Below are 20,782 nucleotides of genomic sequence, written 5' to 3'. Positions count from 1 at the left end.
ACGGGCACTGGGGGTTATTCTGTATGTTAGTAAATTGAACACCAATAAAAAATAAATTAAAAAAAAAAGAAACAACTGCATTTAAAATCCATAAAAAAGAGGGATCCCTGGGTGGCTCAGCGGTTTAGCGCCTGCCTTTGGCCCAGGGCACGATCCTGGAGTCCCAGGATTGAGTCCCACGTCGGGCTCCTAGCATGGAGCCTGCTTCTCCCTCTGCCTGTGTCTCTGCCTCTCTCTCTCTACGTCTATCATGAATAAATAAATAAAATCTTTAAATGTTTAAAAATAAATAAATAAAATCCATCAAAAAGAGATGCATGGATGGCTCAGTGGTTGAGTATCTGCCTTCTGCTCAGGGCTTGATCCTGGAGCCCCAGGATTAAGTCCCATATCAAGCTCCCTGCATGGAGCCTGCTTCTCCCTCTGCCTATGTCTCTGCTTCTTTCTTTCTCTGTGTCTCTCATGAATAAATAAATCAAATCTTTAAAAAAATAAATAAATATAATGTAAGAATCTTACAGCAGTATACTCCTCTTTCATCTTTTAAGCTATTTTTAGAATATTTTATTTACTTATTTTAGAGAGTGTGAGCATGGGGAGGAGCAGAGGGAGAGAGACAAGCAGACTCCGCACTGAGAGTGGAGCCCAATGCAGGGCTTGATCTCAACCCTGAGATCATGATCTGTGCCAAAATAAAGAATCAGATACTTAAACAACTGAGACACCCAGGCATCCCCTTAAGATAATTTTGTCATGTATTTTACTTCTTATATGTATTATAATCCCCACAATATGTTATTGTTTAATGGCTTTTAAAAAAATATTCTATTTATTTATTTATTTATTTATTTATTTGGGAGAGAGAGAATGCATGTAAGTTGGGGGGAGAGGCAGAGGATATTCTAAGGAGACTTTGTGCTGAGCACAGAGCCTGACACGGGGCTCAATCTCACAACCCTGAGATCATGACCTGAGCCAAAATCATGATGGTCAACCAACGGAGCCACCCAGGCACCCCATAATGATTTTTAATAGGCATATAAGGTATATAACATAATGATTGGATTTATTTATATATTGCAAAATGATTACCACAGTAGTTAATATCCATCACCTCACAGAGTTATAATTTTTCTTATAATGAGAACTTTAAAGTTTTACACTCTTAGCAACTTTCAAATATACACTACTGTATTATCAACTATAGTTACCATGTTGTAAATTACATACCCAGAACTTATTTATTTTATAACTGTAAATTTGTACCTTCTGACTACCTTCATGCATTTGCCCACCTCTAGCCCCCTGGCTCAGGCAACCACCAGTCCGTTCTCTGTACCTTTGAGTTTGTTTTCTTTAGATTCCACATAAAAGTGAGATTAGAGTTTTTGTCTTTGTCTCACTTATTTCATTCAAGGTCCATTCGTATTGTTACAGATGGCATATTATTATTCTTTTAGTGACTGAAAAATATTCTATCATGTATATATACACATTCATCTGTCATGGGCACTTAGGTTATTTACATGTCTCAGGTATTATAAATAATGCTGCTAGAAACATGGGGATTTGAATGTAAGACCATAAAACTTGTAGAATAAAACATAGGTGGTAAGCTCATTGACAATGGTCTCAGAAATAATCTTTTGGATATGACAACAAAAGCAAAAATAAAAAGTGGGATCATATTCTTCTGCACAGAAGAATCCATCAACAAAATGAGGAGATAACCTACAGAATGAGAGGAAACATTTCCATATCATATACCTGGAAAGTGAAAGAGGTTAATACCCAAAATATATAAAGACCTGATACAACTTAATAGCAAAGCAAACAAACCAACCAGAAAACAAAAAAAACCTACAAAAAAGCCGAAACGGGGACGCCTGGGTGTCTCAGTGGTTGAGCGTCTGCCTTCAGCTCAGGGTGTGATCCTGGAGTCCCGGGACTGGGTCCCATATCAGGCGTCCCACTTACATTATATTTAAACTGATTTAATATTATTTGAAAGTAGACTATGAGAAGGTAAAGATGTATATAAAGTATGTTTATTACATAGCCCAAAACAATCACTTAAAAAACAGAAACGGAAACAATGAGATACATAGAATATGACAAAAAACAATCACACACACACACACACACACACACACACACACCCCTCAATCAATCAATTCAAAAGAAGGCAGCACAAGAGACTCATTTTAGACATAAAGACACCTGCAGATTGAACGTGAGGGGACAAACATTTATCATGCAATTGGACATCAAAAGAAAGCCCGAGTAGCAATATTTAGACAAACTAGATTTTAAACTGAAGATTGTGACAAGAGATGAAGAAGGCATTATTTCATAATAAAGGGGTCTATCCAACTAGAGCTAACAATTGTAAATATTTATGCCCCCAACTTGGGAAGATGCAAACATACAAAACAATTCATAACAAACATAAAGGAATGCATTGATAAGAATACAATAATTGTAGGGGGCTTTAATATCCCACTTGTAGCAATGAACAGATCACCTAAACAAAAAATAAACAAGGAAACAATGGTTTTGAATGACAGACTGGACCAGAAGGACTTAACAGAAACATTTAGAACATTTCAATCCTAAAGCAGCAGAATATATATTCTTTTCAAGTGCACACAGGGCATTCTCCAGAACATACTAGGTCATAAATGAGGCCCAAACAAGAACAAAAAGACTTAAGATTATACCATGCATATTTTCCTACCACAATGCTAGGAAACTTGAGGTCAGGGACGCCTGGGTGGCTCAGTGGTTAACCATCCACCTTTGGCTCAGCATCTGATCCTGGAGTCCCAGGATCGAGTCCCATGTCAGGTTCCCTGCATGGAGCCTGCTCCTCCCTCTGCCTATGTCTCTGCCTCTCTCTCTTTCTCTGTATGTCTCTCATGAATAAATAAAATCTTAAAAAAAAAAAAAAAAACAACCTGAGGTCAATAACAAGAAAAAAATTGGAAAGACTAAAATACATGGAGGTTAAACCACATGCTACTAAACAAAGAATGGGTCACAAGGAAATCAAAGAAGAAATTAAAAAAAAAATACATGGCAACATATAAAAATGAAAACATGAAGGTTCAAAACCTTTGGGATACAGCAAAGGGGGTTCTAAGAGGGCAGCCTGGGTGGATTAGCAGTTTAGTGTTGCCTTCAGCCCAGGGAGTGATCCTGGAGACCCAGGATCGAGTCCCACATCGGGCTCCCTGCATGAAGCCTGCTTCTCCCTCTGCCTGTGTCTCTGCCTCTCTCTCTCTCTCTCTTTCTGTGTGTGTGTGTGTGTCTCTCTCATGAAAAAATAAATAAAATCTTAAAAAAGGGGGGGCCCTAAGAGTGAGGTATATAACAATACAGGCCTACTTCAAGAAGCAAGAAATATCTCAAATAAACAACCTAACCTTAAATCTAAAGGAGCTATAGAAAGAACAACAAAGCCTAAAACTAGCAGAAGGCAAATAATAAACATCAGAGCAGAAACAATAAGAGAAACTAAAAAAAGAGTTTCTAAAATAAAACTAAAAACACATCAATGAAAGCAGCAGTGGTTCTTGTAAAAAAACTAATACAATTGATAAACCCCTAGTCAGAATTAATAAAAAGAAAAGAGAAAAGACGCAAATAAATAAAACCATGAATGAAAGAGGAACGATCACAACCAACAGAGAAGAAATACAATTATAAGAGAATATTATAAGCAATTATATGCCAACAAATTAGGCAATCTGGAAGACATGGATGCATTCCTAGAAACATGTAAACTACCAAAACTGAAATGAGAAGAAACAGAAAATTTGAAGAAACCCATAACCAGCAAAGAAATTGAATCAGTTATCAAAAATCTCCCAAGATATAAAAGTTAGGACCAGGTGGCTTCACAAGGGAATTCTATAAAACATTAACAAAGAGTTAATACCTATTCTTCTCAAAAGCTTCCAAATTCATTCTATGAAGCCAGCAATATCCAGATTCTAAAACCAGACAAAGACTGCACTAAAAAAGAGAACTACAGGTCAATATTCTGATGAACGTGAATGCAAAAGTTTCAATTTGCTGGTATTTTGTTGAGAATTAACAGTACATTAAAAGAATCATTCACTGTGATCAAGTGGGATTTATTTCTGGGCTGCAGTGGTGGTTCAATATTCACAAATCAGTCAACATGATACACCACATTAATAAAAGAAAAGAATCACACGATCCTTTCAATAGATGCAGAAAAGTGATTTGACCAAGTATAGCAACCATTTATGATAAAAACTCTCAAGAAAGTAGGTTTGGAGGGAACATACCTCAACATAATAAAGGCCATAATGAAAAATCCAAAGCTAAAATCATCCTCAATGGGGAAGAATTCAGAACTTTTCTTCTGCGGTCTGGAACAAGACAGGGATGTTCACTCTCACTTAAATAACATAGTACTGGAAGTCTTAGCCTCAGCAAGCAGAAAATAAAAAGAAATAAAAGGCATCTGAATAGGCAAGGAAGAAGTCACACTTTCACTATTTGCAGATGACATGATACTTCAAAAATCTACCAAGAAGTTGCCAACTGACAGATTAATGAATGACAGGATACAAAAATCAATGTACAGAAATATGTTGCATTTCTATACACCCATAATGAAGCAGCAGAAAGAGAAATTAAGAAAACAATCCCATTTACAATTATATCCAAAACTATAAGATAGTTAGGAATAAATCTAACCAAAGAGGTAAAAGATCTGTACTCTAAAAACTATAACACATTTGAGCAAGAAATTAAAGATGACACAAAGAAAAATATTCCATGCTCATGGGCTAGAAGAGCAAAGATTAATAAAATTATCTTTTTGGTTATCACCCAAAGCAATGTACACATTTAATGCAAATGCTACCAAAATACCAACAGCATTTTTCACGGAGCTAGATCAAACAACCCTTTAATTTGTATGGAACCACCGAAGATCCTGAATAGTCAAAGCAACCTTGAAAAAAGCAAAGCAAAGCTGGAGGCATCATGATTCCAGACTTTAAGTTATATTACAAAGCTGTAGTGATCAAGACAGTATGGTACTGGCACAAATGTCAAAACACAGATCAACAGAACAGAATAGAAAACCCAGAACTGGGAACACCTGGGTGGCTCAGTGGCTGATCCCAGATTCCTGGGATCGAGTTCCACATCAGGCTTTTTGCATGGAACCTGCTTCTCCCTCTGCCTATGTCTCTGCTTCTCTCTCTGTATCTCTCATGAATAAATAAATGAAATTAAAAAAAAAAAAAAGAAAAAAGAAAACCCAGAATTGACCCCACAACTATATGGTCAACTAATCTTTGACAAAGCCGGAAAGAATATTCCATGGAAAAAAGATGTTCTTTTCAATAACTGGTGTTGGGAAAACTGGGCAGCAACATGCAAAAGAATGAAACTGGACCACTTTCTTACCCCATACAAAAATATAAACTCAAAATGGAGGAAAGACCTAAATATGAGACAGGAAACCATCAAAATCCTAGAGGAGAACACAGGAAGTAACCTTTTTGACATTGGCTGTAGCAACTTCTTATTAGATATGTCTCCTAAGGCAAGGGAAACAAAAGCAAAAAAAAGCTATTGGGACTTTATAAAAAAAAATCAACAAAACTAAAGGCATTCTATGGAATGGGAGAGGATATTTGTAAATAAATGACATACCATATATGTCACATGATAAATGTACAGACACATGAAAAGATCACTCATCATCAGGGAAATATAAATCAAAACTACAATGAGATATCACTTAGCACTAGTCAGAATGGCTAAAATGAACAACACTGGTTGGTGGCACCATAGGTGATTGGTTAAATTGGTTAAATTCTTCTTTTAATGTTTGGATTTTCTAAAGTTGGATTTTCTAAATTTTTTTCACTAGTCATAATTATGTACTACTTTTATAATCAAAGGGAAAAAGTAAAGGCTATAAATTAAAATCAAATTAATCAGAATTATCCAACACAGGTCTAATATTGACAAGTTCAACAGCACAAAAGCTTTAATAATGGTTAGTGCATATAAAAGCCAGTTGCTGTGAGAATATAATTGCTTTATTAAATATAATTACCTCACACTTTCTAAGTCCTTACCATCTTTTAAAACTCCATTAAGTTTTGACAAAACCCCTGGGATTGTTCATAAAAACATCCAAATGAGACTACTATCACTGGGGAGTAATTTTTCTAATGATGTGGAATATCAAATGACCCTACCTTTCAGCTGAATTAAAAGCATCTCTAGAAATAGATGATGACCTTGTATTTCCAACAGTGCCAGTATGAGATCGTCTTCCTTTCGCTGAAGGAGTATCTAGTGGTATCTCTCCCAAGCCCTTTAAAAGTGATATAAAGAAAGGCAGTGTAATAAAACTCTTAAAACTAGTAAAGTGAAATAATTTATACTATGTAATTTTCATAGAAGACATTATTGATCTTTTTATAAATGAATACATTTTAATAATCAGCTATGCTTATGCTTTAATGGGTATCAATATATAAAATAAAAAAATACATAAAATACCTTCTAATTAGTAAATAAAACAAATATGTGATCAACTAATAGGAAAGATATTGGCTGGGTAAAATTTTAAAAATTAATATGCTATATTTTATAACTATTCTTCTTAAACCTCTCTATCTCATAAAAATAAAAAAATTCAGGTTAAAGAAATGATGTATCTAACGTTGTATAGTTGGCTGATTCTCAAATCCAAGTCTTGATTCAAACCCAAGTCTTGTAACTCCAATAAAGCACATTTATATTCTACTAAATATCAAACTTCTATTCAATAAACAGTGACACTATGAATGTGGATTGCAAGTTGTTCACTTGCAGTTGTTGAAATGCTACTGTAGCTATATTCTGAATGGTTAATAGAGAAATAATCAAAGAAGTTATTACTTCTACCTTTAGCTTCCTGGTACTTGCTTTTAAAGATGTTTACAAAATAAACTTTTTCCACATACCTTTTGCCGTAAGCTTTTAACAGATTCCTTAATATATGGCAAATCTTTGGATGGAACATATTTTTCAAGCATTTTATCAAAGTTTGGATGACACATCATAAGGAAAAGCATCTTCCGACCATAGTACCTATGGATATTTGAGAAATACGCAAATAATTTCATATATCTTAAGCTCAATTTCTGTCCTTAGATGCAATTTTTTTTTTAATAGAAAAAAACCTGTTAATATCGTCATCCCTATCTTAAATAAGCCACTGAAATGTAGTTATACTAACTGGAGTACAGCATTCTCCTGTCCCTCACTTTTAAAACTACTAAGCTCCAAATCTTCAAATCTCTTTTTGGAGAACCAAAAGTTTGAATTCTACTTTTCAGGTACTGTGGTCCATATCAGGGCTGATATTTGGCAGAACTGTGAGTTAGGAGAAGTTTGTCTTTGTCCTGGGCTCTCCGCTCAGTGAGCTTTTGCTGCTCACCTATTGGTCAGAGGTGTTCTGACCTAAGTTAACCTTCCCAAGGTCTGTATTTTTTATATTTCTTATCCTCTTTCCTTTTTCCCGCTGCCAAAACTTACCTGGGTTCCAATTCTTTAAAAACCTATTCTTTGCTACCAAAAACACACCCAAAGTTAGTTGAAAAATCATGGATGATACATAATGAATGTGTAACGCTCTCCAAACTAAGTTTTTTGTTATGGTATATAAACTTTACTTTTTTTTTTAAATTTTATTTATTTATTCATGAGAGACACACAGAGAGAGAGAGGGGCAGAGACACAGGCAGAGAAAGAAGCAGGCTCCATGCAGGGAGCCCAACATGGGATTCGATCCCAGGACTCCAGGATCACGCCCTGGGCTGAAGGCAGGCGCCAAACCACTGAGCCACCCAGGGATCCTGGTATACAAACTTTAAAATAATTTTTTAAATAATTCTTTTTAGGATAAAACCTTATGCCAAGATATCGTTCTGATGGTAGAACCACAGATCTATCATAGAAGTGCATATTGGAGATATTTTTGGATAGAGAAGTCTTATAGTACCTTGTAATCATACCATATTACAATTCTTCAAAGAGGCTTGGTCCTAAAATTAATTACAGTTATGCTTTTTTCTGCAACTTGGAATATATGGGACTAGAAGAACCAGAGAAGGCAAGGGGGTTGGGTGGGGAATACAAAATAATCTCAGGAATATGTGTTATCAACCAGGCCTCTTCGATTGTAATCAAATTACAGAAAGGGAAGTAGTATCAGAAAATAAAAATTACTGTTCTCGCCTCAGAATCAGAATAAGGTTCACACCTTGATAAGCAGTTCCTAATCAGTTATAGTTTCAAAGATGATTATAACTTTTAGCCCAGAACATTAAGGACTATAGGTCCATCATAGGCCCCATGATAAGAGATTGGCTAAAACAAACAAACAAGCAATAGGGACACTAAATGTGAGAAATAGTAAGACTGGACAGTTGTAGCCATTCTATAATTTTAAAACTTCAAATAAGAAACCAAGAAATGACAAAATGGATTAGAAGAACTACCATGTCATTAAGGAAAAGTTACACATAACAACTATTAATTGTTTTGAACTTTACTGTGGTATACACAACTTCCAAAATGGCTCCCCAAAGATATCCTACTCTAATTTCTACAATTTGTAAACATGAGATATAACTTCTAGGATTGTGTTATGTTATACGATATAGTTGACTCTAAGTTATGGAGATTTCCTGGGTGGACATAATTTAATCAAATAGGCCCTTAAAAGCACAAAGCTTACTATGGCTGGTAGCAGAAGAGGAAATCAGAGATCTTCTAAGCACAAGGGGTAGGTATTCAACATACTATTGCTGGCTTGAAGATGGAGGGGGCTACACAAGAAGGAATTTGCGTGGCCTTAAGGAGCTGAGTGAGGACCGTGGTTAACAACCAGCAAAGAAACAGAGACCTAAGTCCTTTAACTACAAAGAACTGAATTTGGCGAACAACTAAAATGAGTTTGGAGGCAGATTCTTCTACAGAGCCTCTAGGTAAGAGCTCAGCATTATCATTATCTTGATTTCAGCCCTGGAGACTTCAAGCAGAAAAAGCAGTTGAGCCATGCAAGACTTGTACCTTAAAGAACAGTAAGGTAAAAAAAAGTCTGAGTTGCCTTAAACCACCATGTTTGTGGTAATTTGTTACACAGCGATAGAACATGAATACACATTGACTTTATTAGTTTCTGGAATCATGATTTCCATAAGCTTAACTCCAATTACCTAATCATGGATACTTTTGTCTTAAAATGTTAATAATTTGTTATCCTTTACTTTAGTCTCTGAACTCAGGACCCACCCTCCTCCCTTTAATCTATCTTCAAATGTAACTGCCATACATTTTTAGGTTTCATATTAGACATTATCAATCACCTAGTCCCACCTATCTAATTTTACATATGAGGAAACCTAGCCTAACAGACTAAGTAATTTGCTTAAGGATAAAAAGTGACTGGGGTTATGAATTGAACCTAGGCTCTTGACTATATCCAAAATTTCTGTCACCAATACAGCTAGGGGTACCTTGCCCAGTCAGTCAGTAGAGCATATGACTCTTGCTCTTGGAGTTGTAAGTTCAAGCCCACATTGGGCATAGAGTTTACTTAAGAAAAAAAAACATGTTATCAATACAGCTAATGTACCATCCACATCTTAATTATTTTGTTATTTTTCTCTGACTGTTCTTGACCTTCATAAAATTATTCTTCAAGTACAGCAATCAGAGATTTTTTTTAAGATTTTATTTATTCATGAGAGACAGAGAGAGAGGCAGAGACATAGACAGAGAGAGAAGCTGACTCCTCACAGGGAGCCCAGTGAGAGGGACTCAATCCCCAGAACCAGGATCATGCCCTGAGCTGAAGGCAGATGCTCAACCACTGAGCTATCCAGGCATCTCCAGCAATCAGAAATGTATGGGATTTTCTAAGAGCAGCCATCTCATGTCTCAGGAGACAATACATTATCCATTTTGCTTTTTGCTGTCTTTTCCATGTGTACCTATTTCCTTGATTTCACCTAATTCCTTGGAAAATCTATCATTTCCCGTAAATGCCCATAAGGAAGTTCTTCTGCCACTTTTCTGACCACTCCTATAGTCTTGTGTCGTTTTCCTGCAGTTCATCCCTGTGACATGGCATCTCACTACCCAGAAGTATGTAGTGTCATCTGTAAATCTGGAGAATTCACTGTGCACTCCCTCAACATCATTTATGAACTGGTTAAATAAGTCTATCCCCCAGCACCAATCCTTGGGGACCTCACTTGAATATTTATTATTTATTTATTATTTATTTATTTATTTATTTATTTATTTATTTATTTATTTTTATTTTAAATATTTTTATTTATTTATTCATGAGAGACACACAGAGAGAGGCAGAGACATAGGAAGAGGGAGAAGCAGGCTTCATGCAGAGAGTCTGACGTGGGACTCGATCCCGGGATTCCGGGATCATGCCCAGAGCCAAAGGCAGATGGCTCAACCACTGAGCCACCCAGGTGTCCCCTCACTGTCCATTTAGAAAAAATGTTTATTCTTTTTTAATCCTTGCTGCCTACTTTTAAGCCCTTACCTAACAGACTCAGCAAATATTATTAGCAGCTATTCACCTGGTTTCTTGTGAACTGTCCTGAGCAAACCTGGCAGCAGCTGGTAATATGCGGTCAGCCATATCCTTTGTTCCAGATAAAATACGCTCTGGTTCCATATATTCTACTACATCTGATAAGTGTTGGGCTGTACATCTTCTTACTGCGATGTGTAAATGGCTACAAGGAAACATGATCAATTGAAACAAAGCTAATGTATGAACTACTTACCAAAGATTTAAATTTAAATGATTAAACTACACTTAACCCTCAACAATCATCTTTGAAAGCTAAAATGACAAATTACATTAGTCACCACTCCTCAAGAAGTTAAAAACACAACAAAACTCATAATAACTGACATTTATTTAGTTCCAGATCTATGAATATAAATAAAATTATTGGAATAACAATATTATTATTTACATGCTCTGTATCTAATATGATGTTTATTACATAGGAATTGGTTGTTTTTTGACTGAAATAATACTAAAGTCTTATTGCCTGTGTTTTTCCTATATCCTAGAGTGCAAACAACTGCATTTCTAGTTTAAGGATATGTCAAGATTATTTTGAACATTACCTTTGTCCTCCATTGATAAGAGAAACAACTGCACGTGCAGGAGTTACATTACTGACCATAGCTCTCAGTGCTTTGTCAACATCTTCTCTTATAAATGTATTTGATTCTCCAGCCTTGTGCAACAGAACTTTTACTGTAGTATCTAATTCTTGATCCATGCTTTTTTTCAGGTAAGTGAAAAGATCACTTAAACAGACCACAGCAGCACGAGAAACTCCAGAGCGTAAATTTTTCACCTAAAAAAAATTTCCAAAATGTACATTTTGCTGATATTCTGAAAGAAAATCAGTAATAATGACTTTGAAACCAAATTTACTATTAAATAACATGTTTTAATACATATTTTCTTATGTCCTAAAAATAAATATTTAATAAAAATTTTTAAATGTTGCAAAGTGAGGTATAATCTACTTTTTTGCTTTTAAATAAAATTTACCCTCAACATGGGGCTTGAACTCATGACCCTGAGATCAAGAGTTGCATGCTCTACTGACTGAGTCTGCCAGGAGCCCCAAACCTGAGCTACTTTTAACTATATATAAGCCTACTCGTATCATTTAGTACAGAGGGATTTTGTTTTGTTTTGTTTTTGAGAGAGAGCGGGGTTGGAGCAAGGTACAGTGAGGGGCAAAAGGAGAGAAAGAGAATCTTAAGCAAGCTCAATGCTCAGTGCAGTGCCCCATGTGGGGCTTGATCTCATGACCCTGAGATCACAATCTGAGAAAAAATCAAGAGTCAGATGCTCAACCACCTGAGCCACCCAGGCATCCCAGAGGTACTTTTTAAAGGTCAAATAAATGTGGCATATTTATCCTTTGTTATCCAAACAATACTTAATTCAGCTTAAGAATAAGTTTACCTCTTGAACTACTGCGAAATTTGTTTCATGTAACTTTGTATTCAGTATTTCAGAATGATAAGCAGCTAAGCATCTAATAAAATTCAGTCCTTCAATTTTCTTCTCCCTATGGGAAAAAGAAATAAATGACAAAAATCACTTATTAAATGGGGCCCAACTGGAATAGGATCTCAGATGTCTTCTTTTGTGTGTATAAAAAACTGCCAATGAGGAACTCTTGTTTTTCTCATACCATTTAGGAATTTCAAATAAAAAATATGTAAAATCTTGTTTGCTCAAATAGTTATCTTTCATGATTCACCAGATTTTAAGAGTTAAAATCACCATTAACAGTCAAACTAAGTTAATGCTTTGTAAATAAAAAGGAATACTTCCTCCCTAGTGATAAGAATGTCATATTCTTTCTAGAGAACAGAAGAGAAAGGAATGACAAGAGGTGAGTGAAGCAGTAAAACAAAAATGGAAGGAGAAAAGTAACTACCTTATTGGCAAATATATAATCCAACAGCAGAAACCACCAACAGATGGTTCTGTAATTTGTATTTTTCTTTCATTATCTGCCCTAATAAGGCAGATGAAGAGTAGGTGGATACTAACAAGACAGTGGGATTCAAGTGGGATGGATTCAAGTAGGATTTAGATAGAACATTTCTAATGTGATGATTTTCATCTTGTAGGTTTGAAAAACGTGAGCCAAAACGAGTTCCATTAGTAATATTGTTATATTTCCTTAGGTAATATTGATGGCAGCCATTTTTATAAGCATTCAAATTCCCTGAATGACTTATGGAAAACTCAGAGAAAGGACAAGACCTAAGAATCCAAGGTAGCAAGAGTAAACCTATTTAATAGCTGTCTGATTCAAAATTCTTATTTTTTATATAAGCATAAAATAGTTTACAATTATAGAAACAACCTAGTTCTATACAACAAGTAACAGAAAGTACAGTTAAGAGATGGAGGCAGGAAAAGAAATTAAGAAAAAGTGGTGAAAATTTTTCCAAATTTGATCCAAACTACAAAAACCCCCACAACATGGGATATCATAATCAAATTGCTATGAGAGATATTAAAATACAAGGTCAGGGAGCAATATTAAAATTAGAGCAGTATAAGAGGATAGAGAGGGGCAGCCCCGGTGGCTCAGTGGTTTGGCGCCTGACTTCAGCCCGGGGCATGATCCTGGAGACCTGGGATCAGGTCCCATGTCAGGCTCCCTGCATGGAGCCTGCTTCTCCCTCTGCCTGTGTCTCTGCCTCTGTCTCTCTCTCTCTCTCTTTCTCTGTGTCTGTCATGAATAAATAAATAAAATCTTAAAAAGAAAAAAAAGAGGATAGAGAAAAGAACACTAATTTAGTTAAAGTCATGAGAGAAGACTTTTCTGAGGAGGTGACATTTGGCAGATACCCACATGAAGTGAGAGAGAAGGCACTGGTAGAAGGTTCAAAGAATTAAATACAAAGATCTTGAGGCATAAATGAGCTTAGGTATTCAGGAAATAGCCAGTTGTCTAGAGTAGATAAGTAAAGCAGAGCATAGTAGGGGATGAGTCTACAGAGAGGCAATGGACAGAAAATGAAGGGCTTTGTAAGCTATAGAAAACAGTTAATATTTTTTTTTTCTAGTGTTCTAGGGGGACCCTAACATGTTTTAACAGTATCAGTCTGGCTGTTGTTATGAGGCAAGCAATAATAAAAGTATGCCAACCAGTGATGACACTACTACAGCCAGGTGTGACTTGGATTACAGGATCAGCAGCCAAGGTATGTTCTGAAAATAAAAGAATTGATGGAATGTGAAGAAATGAGAAAGTCCACACTGACTTGGTATGAACAACCAAATGTTCATGGCAGAGCTATTAACTAAGATGATGAACACCGAGGGAAAAGAAGATTTGGGATTAGGACAAGAGGAAATAAAAACTTGTTTTAAAGATTTTTACATCTAGCCCATTTGGGATCACATAAATTATTACAGTGTTTATCTTTTCATATAGTTAGCTGATAAAAAGCTTTCATCTGCACCCTGCATACTCATGATAACGGTAATAAAAGTCGAATTGAGACCGTTTTCATCCATAACTGGAACTCAAATCTTGATCAACCGATACCAAATCTCACATAGCCCAGTCACATTTATAAAATGAAGGTTAACCAGTCTATTCACTGCATGGGATTAGTAGAATCAAACATTTTGAAAGTCTGTCCTTGAAGGACTAAGAAAAGTATGTTCTAATCTTTACATGAGGACTCTACATTCTTTAACTCCCATTACCATGTAATGGCAGTTATATTTGCAGTTCCCATACTAAAGACCCGAGAATTTATCCCTAAAAGCATGAGCTTAAAATATAAGATTGCCATATTAAATTTTTTGTTGACATTAGTCCCAGCAAAGGCTCTGGAAAAAAGAAACAAAAGCGCTGGCTGTCAATGTCTTCTATTTATCTAAATGTGTATTCCTAAGGAAACTCGACTCTCCATTAAAGGTATTTTTAATGAATTGGGCCAACTTGTAAAATGTATGCCACATTTAAAATCAGATATACCTTCCTATATTAGTGTTTGCTCCTTTACCCAAGTCAAATAGACTTGAGGGAAGAAGACACTTAAAACTTTGTATTTCAGTATGAGTTATCTGATTTGAATTTTCTTTACAAAACCTGAACTCATTAGAGTCATGTTTATCTGCTTAGCAGTTTAGGGAACAATTTGGCAATTATTTGGTTCTTTGAGATTATTCTCTCTTTTTTTTTTTTTAAGATTTTATTTATTTATTCATGAGAGACAGAGACAGGCAGAGGGAGAAGCAGGCTCCATGCAGGAAGCCCAATGTGGGACTTGATCCCGGGATCCTAGGATCACACCCTGGGCTGAAGTCAAGTGCCAAACCACTGAGCCACCCAGAGATCCCAGATTATTATTGTTCTCTTAAAGTGCCAGTGTTTTGTTTTGTTTTTTAATTTTATTTATTTATTCACGAGAGACAGAGAGAGAGAGAGAGAGAGAGAGAGAGGCAGAGACACAGGCAGAAGGAGAAGCAGGCTCCCTGCAGGGAGCCCGATGAGGGACTCGATCCTGGGACTCCAGGACCACGCCCTGGGTCAAAAGCAGGCACCAAACCGCTGAGCCATCCAGGGATTCCCCCAATGTGCCAGTGTTTTAAAATAGCATTCCTATAATTTTACACAATTATGTGATAGAGTGCTGTTTTGTTATATAATTTTGACTTGGATTCTTTCCATTTGCATGTTTATGTAATTTCAGGAAAAATACTGAATATCTGAGTCCTGGATGATACTACTAAACTAATAATTGTAGAGGTTTTAAAAACAAAGATTTTTACATTTATATTCATAAGATACTTTTTATTTCAGTCTGTTGCTCTGTCTTTGTATGGTTTTGGTATTAGGGTGATAGTGGCCTCAAAGAAGAAGATGGGGAGTACTCTAGCCTCTTCGGTGTTCTAAGAAGTTTGTGTAGAATTGATTTCTTCTTTAAATGTTTGGTATAATTCACTAGTAAAATCATCTGATCCTGGAGTTTTCTTTGTGGAAAAGTTTTATTTCATTTTATTTTTAAAAATATTTTATTTATTTATTCATGAGAGACAGAGAGAGAGGCAGAGACATAGGTAGAGGGAGAAGCAGGCTCCCCGTGGGGAACCTGATGCAGGACTCAATCCCTGAACCCTGATCGCGCCCTGAGCTGAAGGCAGACACTCAACCACTGAGCCACATAGGCATCCAGTGGAAAAGTTTTATTTATTTTTTATTATTTTTTATTATTTTTATTTATTTATGATAGTCACACAGAGAGAGAGAGAGAGGCAGAGACACAGGCAGAGGGAGAAGCAGGCTCCATGCACTGGGAGCCCGACGTGGGACTCGATCCCGTGTCTCCAGGATCGCGCCCTGGGCCAAAGGCAGGCGCTAAACCACTGCGCCACCCAGGGATCCCAGTGGAAAAGTTTTAAACCCAATTTCAATGTCCTTAATACATAATGGACTACACAGGTTTGCTACTTTTTTTTTTTTTAGTAAGTTTTAGTAGTTTGTATCCTTCAAAGAATTTGTCCATTTAATTAAGTTGTTAAACTAATGGACATAAAGCTATTTATCATATTCCTTTATTATTTGTTTAAGGGCTATATAATTAGTAATAATGTTCATTCTCTCATTCCTGACTTGTAACCGTTTTTTTTTTTTTGCTTGATTATAGGTTTATAACTTAATCTCCAAGAACCTGCTTTTGCTTTCACTGATTTCCTCTACTGTTTGTTTTCTATTTTCTTGAGTTCTCGTGCAATCTTTATTATTCCTTTTATTTTGGGCTTCATTTGCTCTTCTGTTTCTAGGTTAAGGTGAAAGCTGAAGTCATTGATATAAAATGTTTCTTCTTCTGTAATACGGGTGTTATGGTACTATAAATTTCCCTGTAATTTAGCTGCATCTCATAATTCTTAGTATGTTTTATTTTTAATTTCATTAAATTCAAAATACTCTGGGGGTGCCTGAGTGGCTCAAGTTGGTTGAGCATCCAACACTTGATCTTGGCTCAGGTCTTGATTTTAGTCAGGGTCATGATTTCAAGCCCTGTGTGGGGCTCTAAAGCTGGGCATGGAGCCTACTTAAAAAAAAAAAAAAAAAAGAACAGTTACAAAATACTTCCTAATTTCCCCCTTTTAAAAAAAAAAAGAAAAAGAAAAATTTTATTTATTTATTCACGAGAGACTCAGAGAAAGAGAGGCAGAGACACAGGTAGAGGGAGAAGCAGGCTCCATGCAGGGAGACCAATGTGGGACTCAATCCCGGGTCTCCAGGATCATGCCCAGGGCTGACGGCAGCACAAACCGCTGGGCCACCGGGGTTGCCCTAACTTCCCTTTTGATTGCTTTCTTAGATCCATGCTTGCTTCTAAGTGTGCTAATTTCAAAACATTTAGAGATTTTCCAGGTATCTATTCCTAATTTCTAATTTAATTCCACTGTAGTTGAAGAACAAAATGTGCATAATCTGAATCCTTTTAAATTACTTATTTTATGTTCCAAAATATCATTCTTGGTAAATGTTCCTTGCGGACTTGAAAAGAATGTAAATTCTGTTGTTTTAAGTGGAGCATTCTCTAAATGCCATTAGGTCAAGCTAGCCAATCATGTCATTCAAGTCTTCTATATCCTCACTGATTTCTTTCTTCTAGTTCTATCAATTAATAAGAGAAGGTTGTTGAAGTTCCAACCATAATTAAGAAATTTATTTCTTCTGGCAGTTCTACCAGTTTCTGCTTAATGTACTAATAAAATTCTGTTATATGATAAATAAAATCAGCATCACTTGATGAATTAACCTTTTTATCATTATCATTATAAAGTAATCCTTTTTATTCTCAATGTGAAATACAGAATTCTAAGATGGCACCCATGATTCCTGCCCCCTGATATATACCACCCGATAATACCCTCCCGCCTTGAGTGTGAATATAAGGGGATATTATTTCCCTCAATCGTGTTATATTATATGGCAAAAGGGATTTTGCAAGTTGTCTGACAGCTGTTTCTCTGTCCATGTCTTTCCTGTAGCTTCTTTAACACATGGAAGAGAATTATTACTATAGCTATAATGTCCTTGCTGACTAATTCTAGCATCTGTATCATTTTTGGATTGGTTTCAATAGTTGGCTTTTTTTCCTTCTCAGTATGGGTTGTATTTCCCAGCTGCTTTGCATGCCTGGTAATTTTTTTTTAAAGATTTTTAATTTATTTATTCACGAGACACACACACACACACACAGAGAGAGAGAGAGAGAGAGAAAGAGAGGCAGAGACACAGGCAGAGGGAGAAGTAGGCTCCATGCAGGGAGCCCGACATGGGACTCGATCCCAGGTCTCCAGGATCACGCCCTGGGCCGAAGGTGGTGCTAAACTACTGAGCCACCGGGGCTGCCCATGCCTGGTAATTTTTTATTGGGTATCAGTCACATAGTATTTCACCTGAGATAGTTTTGTATTCCTAAATCATTTTAGAGCTTTGTTCTGGGATGGAATAAGGTTATTTGATAAATTTGATCCTTTTAGGCCTTGCTTTTATGCTTTGTTAATAAACAGGGCCAAACCAGCCTTTAGCCTACGGTTTATTTTTCCACACTAAGAAGCAAAACTCTTCTGAGTTTTCTGCTCGATGCCCTGTGAATTATGAAGTTTTCCACTGTGCTGATGGGAATAAGAAGTATTCAGGGATTGTTCCCTGTAATAACTCCATTCTAGCTCTAACTTCAGGTAATTTATGTACATTTATGCCCTGACTAGCATTCAGCTAATATTTGAGAAGAATCCTCTGAAGGTCTTCAGAGTTTTTTGTGAAGCTTCATCCTCTCTAGCACTCTGCCTTGCAAACTCTAGTTACCTTGGAACCCTCCTAAACTCTCAGCTCCATTTTCAACTCTGTGGTATTTACACAGTTTTCCTTTCTTTGAGCTGTGACCTGGAAACTCTGCAGAAAGTAAGTCAGGGCAATTGTAGAGTTCACCTTGTTTGTTTCCTGTCTCTCAAGGATCACTATTTTTCATTGTCTAGTGAAGAATATTTTGAAAACCACCGTTTCATATATTTTATACAAATTTCTTTAGTTCTTTCAGATATGTAGACAAATCTTATGCCTGTTAACTCACCTTGGCAGGAACTGGGAAATCAAGAGTTCTATTTTGGATATGTTAAACTTAAAATGTCTATAAGCATCAAAGTGAAACTGTCAAGTAGGCAGATGGATTATAAGCTTAGAGCTCAAGAAGATACCCAGTATCCAGACATACATTCAGCTGAATGTAATCATTTAGGAAAAGGGTTGGCAAACTCTGACTCACAGATCAGATCTGGTTCCATCAGATTTTCTTGTAAGCAAAGTTTTGGAACATAGCTATATCAAACCAACAAAAGGAATAAGAACATACTAAAACAAGAAAAGAACCAATAGACTCTGATTTTTCCAAGGTGAAATCACAAAAAGTGTGTCGATTGTGTCAAATGTTGCTAAAAGGCTAAGATGGCTGCTAATAAGTAACCAGTATAGATTTAGCAAGATGATCACTTTCATAGTTTTATTGATGGAGTGTCATGGTGGGGAGACATGTGTTTAAGAGAGAATTAAACGTTGAGAAGAGAATATGAGAAAAAAGTAGACAATGAGCCAGCCTTTTGGAGGACTTGACTAAAAAAAGGGGAATAAAAGAAACGTGAAGATGTGCAGTTTAGGGTGGTTTTATAAAAAATAAGAGATATTATAGCACATTTTAATGTTGATGAATATAGTCTAGTAGAAATAAAAGTGAGGATATGGAGGATGGGGATGCAGAGAGATACTGGAGGAGAAGGGAAGGAAATGGGACAAGTGCAGCCAGTATACACTCCAACTGGGCTGGGTTGAGTGGCTGCTGCAGCTATGCTAGTAACAGATAAGTATTTCCAGGGTTGTTACATGATGTATTTCACAAAGAGACACTTGGAGAAATAGTGAGATTTGTATTCTAGTACCAAAAAGTTAATGTAATCCATAATAAAGCTAAACTATGTCCTTATGGTATATAAATTATAACTGGTAGTAATACAGTGCTATTAGGATCAGAGTTCAGTTATATTAATATGTTGAAACAAACAGACTGTCTAAGAACTATAATAATCATTTCTAAGACTATTTTAATAGGAAATGTTTCAAAGTTTTCAATAAAAAATTTTCAGAAAACTTCTGGAACTCAGCCTAGTTTTAAGGTAAGGATGATGAACTTACCAATCTTCATCAGCTAAAAGCCTAAGGGCTTCTGTCAGCGCTATTTCTGGTTTGGAAAACGGCCGTAGTTCCGATGTATCCATTATTTCTGGACTATGAGTGACAGAAGACATCCTTTCTTTATACTGTGGAACAGCTCCAGGAGAGGCTTCACCTAAAACAAAAAAACCATATTAAATAAAGCATCAGAGAACTCTGATACAAAGGATATTCTGACCAGATTCCATGAATATTTCTTACGGAAACTAAAATTATCAATTTAATCTTTAACAAAAATGTAATACCCTATTTAAAACTTTACTTTTTATATACAAAATTATTAAATTATATCAAATACAAATATATAAGTGGTTTTTCACAGTCATGAGTCATATAATAAAAGTCTAGTTTTAAGTGATCCCTGGGTGGCAGCGGTTTGGCGCCTGCCTTTGGCCCAGGGCATGCGATCCTGGAGACCCGGGATCGAATCCCACGTCGGGCTCCCAGTGCATGGAGCCTGCTTCTCCCTCTGCCTATGTCTCTGCCTCTCTCTCTCTCTCTCTCTCTGTGTGACTATCATAAATTAAAAAAAAAAAAAAAAAGTCTAGCTTTAAGAGCCAAAAATCAGTAAGAAGTATTATGGTCCCATTTTAAAAAAACATGTGGATGTACACTCGTTTTACTATACAACTGACAGCTGAAAATGAAACTTCATAGCACCCGTATAAAAAAATTTTTTTAAGATTTTATTAATGAGAGAGAGAGAGAGAAAGAGAGAGAGAGAGAGAGTTCCAGCACAGGCAGAGGAACAGAGGGAGAGGGACAAGCAAGACTCCACACTGAGGATGGAGCCTGCCAGGGGGACTAGATCTCAGGATCCAAAGATCATGACCTGAGCTGACCAAGAGTCAGATGTTTAACCCACTGCGCCACCCAGAAGCCCCAGGGTA

At 36.3% G+C, this 20,782-nt stretch overlaps 1 protein-coding gene across 6 annotated transcripts in view; it reads right to left on the bottom strand.

Annotated features, from left to right (window-relative positions):
* TOGARAM1 (TOG array regulator of axonemal microtubules 1) overlaps nucleotides 1-20,782 on the bottom strand; it is a 77,840-nt gene that overhangs the window by 9,697 nt on the left and 47,361 nt on the right. For 4 of the 6 annotated variants that reach the window (XM_077909161.1, XM_077909165.1, XM_077909162.1 and 1 more), the window contains 7 exons: nucleotides 19,854-20,007; nucleotides 12,077-12,182; nucleotides 11,218-11,453; nucleotides 10,656-10,814; nucleotides 7,008-7,134; nucleotides 6,255-6,373; nucleotides 4,317-4,400 (listed from right to left, as the gene is read on the bottom strand). In XM_077909161.1, the coding sequence (XP_077765287.1) occupies nucleotides 4,317-4,400; nucleotides 6,255-6,373; nucleotides 7,008-7,134; nucleotides 10,656-10,814; nucleotides 11,218-11,453; nucleotides 12,077-12,182; nucleotides 19,854-20,007 (985 nt within the window). The remainder of the gene's footprint in view (nucleotides 1-4,316; nucleotides 4,401-6,254; nucleotides 6,374-7,007; nucleotides 7,135-10,655; nucleotides 10,815-11,217; nucleotides 11,454-12,076; nucleotides 12,183-19,853; nucleotides 20,008-20,782) is intronic. The other 2 variants (XM_077909164.1, XM_077909166.1) reach the window with 1 other exon arrangement.

Source organism: Canis aureus, chromosome 9 (genome assembly GCF_053574225.1).
Source record: "Canis aureus isolate CA01 chromosome 9, VMU_Caureus_v.1.0, whole genome shotgun sequence".
Classification (NCBI taxonomy): domain Eukaryota; kingdom Metazoa; phylum Chordata; class Mammalia; order Carnivora; family Canidae; genus Canis; species Canis aureus.
Note: the sequence above shows the minus strand (reverse complement) of the source record. Positions and strands in the feature narration are given on the sequence as shown.